We start from the raw sequence: 5,438 nt of genomic DNA, 5'->3' as shown, positions 1-5,438 counted from the left end.
GCTGGTAGTTTGTATGTTGTATTGATGGTGAGGAGGAGGAGGGTGGAGGGAGGGAGGGAGCTGGTAGTCTGTATGTTGTATTGATGGTGAGGAGGAGGAGGGTGGAGGGAGGGAGGGAGCTGGTAGTTTGTATGTTGTATTGATGGTGAAGAGGAGGAGGGTGGAAGGAGGGAGGGAGCTGGTAGTCTGTATGTTGTATTGATGGTGAGGAGGAGGAGGGTGGAGGGAGGGAGGGAGCTGGTAGTTTGTTTGTTGTATTGATGGTGAAGAGGAGGAGGGTGGAAGGAGGGAGGGAGCTGGTAGTCTGTATGTTGTATTGATGGTGAGGAGGAGGAGGGTGGAGGGAGGGAGGGAGCTGGTAGTCTGTATGTTGTATTGATGGTGAGGAGGAGGAGGGTGGAGGGAGGGAGGGAGCTGGTAGTCTGTATGTTGTATTGATGGTGAGGAGGAGGAGGGTGGAGGGAGGGAGGGAGAGAGCTGGTAGTCTGTATGTTGTATTGATGGTGAAGAGGAGGAGGAGGGAGGGAGGGAGGGAGGGAGGGGAGGGAGGGAGGGAGGGAGGGAGGGAGGGAGGGAGGGAGGGAGGGAGGGGGGGGGAGGGAGGGAGGGAGGGAGGGAGAGAGCTGGTAGTCTGTTTGTTGTATTGATGGTGAAGTGGAGGAGGGTGGAGGGAGGGAGGGAGCTGGTAGTCTGTTTGTTGTATTGATGGTGAAGTGGAGGAGGGTGGAGGGAGGGAGGGAGGGAGCTGGTAGTCTGTTTGTTGTATTGATGGTGAAGTGGAGGAGGGTGGAGGGAGGGAGGGAGCTGGTAGTCTGTTTGTTGTATTGATGGTGAAGTGGAGGAGGGTGGAGGGAGGGAGGGAGGGAGCTGGTAGTCTGTTTGTTGTATTGATGGTGAAGTGGAGGAGGGTGGAGGGAGGGAGGGAGCTGGTAGTCTGTTTGTTGTATTGATGGTGAAGAGGAGGAGAGTGGAGGGAGGGAGGGAGCTGGTAGTTTGTTGTATTGATGGTGAAGAGGAGGAGGGTGGAGGGAGCTGGTAGCCTGTATGTTGTATTGATGGTGAGGAGGAGGAGGGTGGAGGGAGCTGGTAGTCTGTATGTTGTATTGATGGTGAGGAGGAGGAGGGTGGAGGGAGGGAGGGAGCTGGTAGTCTGTATGTTGTATTGATGGTGAGGAGGAGGAGGGTGGAGGGAGGGAGCTGGTAGTCTGTATGTTGTATTGATGGTGAGGAGGAGGAGGGTGGAGGGAGGGAGGGAGAGAGCTGGTAGTCTGTATGTTGTATTGATGGTGAGGGAGGGAGGGAGGGAGGGAGGGAGGGAGGGAGGGAGGGAGGGAGGGAGGGAGGGAGGGAGGGAGGGGGAGGGAGGGAGGGAGGGAGGGAGGGAGGGAGAGAGCTGGTAGTCTGTTTGTTGTATTGATGGTGAAGTGGAGGAGGGTGGAGGGAGGGAGGGAGCTGGTAGTCTGTTTGTTGTATTGATGGTGAAGTGGAGGAGGGTGGAGGGAGGGAGGGAGCTGGTAGTTTGTTGTATTGATGGTGAAGAGGAGGAGGGTGGAGGGAGCTGGTAGTCTGTATGTTGTATTGATGGTGAGGAGAGCTCGGCTCTAACACAGTGAGCAGAGCGATGAGCAATAGCCCAGCCAGGCTTACCAGCCTCCAGATCACCTCATGGAGCTCTATCCCAGCCAGGCCTACCAGCCTCCAGATCACCTCATAGAGCTCTATCCCAGCCAGGCCTACCAGCCTCCAGATCACCCCATGGAGCTCTATCCCAGCCAGGCCTACCAGCCTCCAGATCACCTCATGGAGCTCTATCCCAGCCAGGCCTACCAGCCTCCAGATCACCTCATAGAGCTCTATCCCAGCCAGGCCTACCAGCCTCCAGATCACCTCATGGAGCTCTATCCCAGCCAGGCCTACCAGCCTCCAGATCACCTCATGGAGCTCTATCCCAGCCAGGCCTACCAGCCTCCAGATCACCTCATGGAGCTCTATCCCAGAGCCAGACACCCTACTCCCAGCCAGGCCTACCAGCCTCCAGATCACCTCATGGAGCTCTATCCCAGCCAGCCTCCAGACACCTCTGGAGCTCAGCCCCTACCAGCCTCCAGATCACCTCATGGAGCTCTATCCCAGCCAGGCCTACCAGCCTCCAGATCACCTCATGGAGCTCTATCCCAGCCAGGCCTACCAGCCTCCAGATCACCTCATGGAGCTCTATCCCAGCCAGGCCTACCAGCCTCCAGATCACCTCATGGAGCTCTATCCCAGCCAGGCCTACCAGCCTCCAGATCACCTCATGGAGCTCTATCCCAGCCAGGCCTACCAGCTTCCAGATCACCTCATGGAGCTCTATCCCAGCCAGGCCTACCAGCCTCCAGATCACCTCATGGAGCTCTATCCCTGCCAGGCCTACCAGCTGCTGGACAACCCTGCAGAACACTATCCCTGTCCCAGGCAGCAGGCAGCTCAGGCAGGCAGCTGATGAGATGTGGTTTTCCTCTACCTCTCCTGCTAAACTCCCCAGAGCACCAGAGGGAAAACAGACCAGCCTGTGTGTATGTGGGGGGGGTTGTGTGTGGTGTGTGTCTGTGTGTGTGTGTGGGGGGGGCACGTTGCGTGTGTGTGTGTGTGTGTGTGTGTGTGTGTGTGTGTGTGTGTGTGTGTGTGTGTGTGTGTGTGTGTGTGTGTGTGTGTGTGTGTGTGTGTGTGTGTGTGTGTGTGTGTGTGTGTGTGGGGGGTACATTGTGTGTGTGTGTGTGTGTGCCTGTTTCTCTGCCCATCTGTCTATGTCTGTGCCTGTAGCTGGGTATCCGTAAAATTGACAATAGATTTTCATTAAAATATTCACACAAAGAATATAAAAATAGAATATGTACATTTTCCTACCAGTGGATTGATCTCAACCAACAGACTTGTTGAGGATAAAACAGTGTTCGATGACATAGAACACATAACATTTATTTGTGTTCTTACATTTCGTATGTCACGAATAGAAATCGTGTGTTTCCATGGCATTTCCACCTCTACCGATAGTCCTGTCGCAAAAACTGTTGCTTTAATTAGCAAACGTGCCGAGACTGGTCTGGAAATGTGTGCTGTATTCAACAGGCAGATACAGTGCAGGTAGACTAGCATATATCATTATAATACAGGTAGACTAGCATATATCATTATAATACAGGTAGACCAGCATATATCATTATAATACAGGTAGACTAGCATATATCATTATAATACAGGTAGACCAGCATATATCATTATAATACAGGTAGACTAGCATATATCATTATAATACAGGTAGACCAGCATATATCATTATAATACAGGTAGACTAGCATATATCATTATAATACAGGTAGACTAGCATATATCATTATAATACAGGTAGACTAGCATATATCATTATAATACAGGTAGACTAGCATATATCATTATAATACAGGTAGACTAGCATATATCATTATAATACAGGTAGACCAGCATATATCATTATAATACAGGTAGACCAGCATATATCATTATAATACAGGTAGACCAGCATATATCATTATAATACAGGTAGACTAGCATATATCATTATAATACAGGTAGACTAGCATATATCATTATAATACAGGTAGACCAGCATATATCATTATAATACAGGTAGACCAGCATATATCATTATAATACAGGTAGACCAGCATATATCATTATAATACAGGTAGACCAGCATATATCATTATAATACAGGTAGACTAGCATATATCATTATAATACAGGTATAGCATATATCATTATAATACAGGTAGACTAGCATATATCATTATAATACAGGTAGACTAGCATATATCATTATAATACAGGTAGACTAGCATATATCATTATAATACAGGTAGACTAGCATATATCATTATAATACAGGTAGACTAGCATATATCATTATAATACAGGTAGACCAGCATATATCATTATAATACAGGTAGACTAGCATATATCATTATAATACAGGTAGACTAGCATATATCATTATAATACAGGTAGACTAGCATATATCATTATAATACAGGTAGACCAGCATATATCATTATAATACAGGTAGACTAGCATATATCATTATAATACAGGTAGACTAGCATATATCATTATAATACAGGTAGACTAGCATATATCATTATAATACAGGTAGACCAGCATATATCATTATAATACAGGTAGACCAGCATATATCATTATAATACAGGTAGACCAGCATATATCATTATAATACAGGTAGACTAGCATATATCATTATAATACAGGTAGACTAGCATATATCATTATAATACAGGTAGACTAGCATATATCATTATAATACAGGTAGACTAGCATATATCATTATAATACAGGTAGACTAGCATATATCATTATAATACAGGTAGACTAGCATATATCATTATAATACAGGTAGACTAGCATATATCATTATAATACAGGTAGACTAGCATATATCATTATAATACAGGTAGACTAGCATATATCATTATAATACAGGTAGACTAGCATATATCATTATAATACAGTGCATATATCATTATAATACAGGTAGACTAGCATATATCATTATAATACAGGTAGACCAGCATATATCATTATAATACAGGTAGACTAGCATATATCATTATAATACAGGTAGACTAGCATATATCATTATAATACAGGTAGACTAGCATATATCATTATAATACAGGTAGACCAGCATATATCATTATAATACAGGTAGACCAGCATATATCATTATAATACAGGTAGACTAGCATATATCATTATAATACAGGTAGACTAGCATATATCATTATAATACAGTGCAGGTAGACCAGCATATATCATTATAATACAGGTAGACCAGCATATATCATTATAATACAGGTAGACCAGCATATATCATTATAATACAGGTAGACTAGCATATATCATTATAATACAGGTAGACTAGCATATATCATTATAATACAGTGCAGGTAGACTAGCATATATCATTATAATACAGGTAGACCAGCATATATCATTATAATACAGGTAGACTAGCATATATCATTATAATACAGGTAGACTAGCATATATCATTATAATACAGGTAGACCAGCATATATCATTATAATACAGTGCAGGTAGACTAGCATATATCATTATAATACAGGTAGACCAGCATATATCATTATAATACAGGTAGACTAGCATATATCATTATAATACAGGTAGACTAGCATATATCATTATAATACAGGTAGACCAGCATATATCATTATAATACAGGTAGACTAGCATATATCATTATAATACAGGTAGACTAGCATATATCATTATAATACAGGTAGACTAGCATATATCATTATAATACAGGTAGACCAGCATATATCATTATAATACAGGTAGACTAGCATATATCATTATAATACAGTGCAGGTAGACCAGCATAT

General features: G+C 43.9%; 1 protein-coding gene across 1 annotated transcript in view; it reads left to right on the top strand.

Moving 5' to 3' along the window:
* Window positions 1-1,665: 1,665 nt before the first annotated feature.
* Window positions 1,666-5,438, top strand: part of LOC124024606 (proline-rich extensin-like protein EPR1) — a gene marked incomplete at its 3' end in the record, with an annotated part of 44,191 nt that continues 40,418 nt past the window's right edge. Inside the window, exons 1-2 of the mRNA XM_046338500.1 lie at window positions 1,666-2,022; window positions 2,075-2,470. Of these exons, the coding sequence (XP_046194456.1) occupies window positions 1,666-2,022; window positions 2,075-2,470 (753 nt within the window). The remainder of the gene's footprint in view (window positions 2,023-2,074; window positions 2,471-5,438) is intronic.

This window comes from Oncorhynchus gorbuscha, unplaced genomic scaffold (assembly GCF_021184085.1).
Source record: "Oncorhynchus gorbuscha isolate QuinsamMale2020 ecotype Even-year unplaced genomic scaffold, OgorEven_v1.0 Un_scaffold_1948, whole genome shotgun sequence".
Classification (NCBI taxonomy): Eukaryota; Metazoa; Chordata; class Actinopteri; order Salmoniformes; family Salmonidae; genus Oncorhynchus; species Oncorhynchus gorbuscha.
This window is presented reverse-complemented; position numbering and strand designations above follow the sequence as displayed.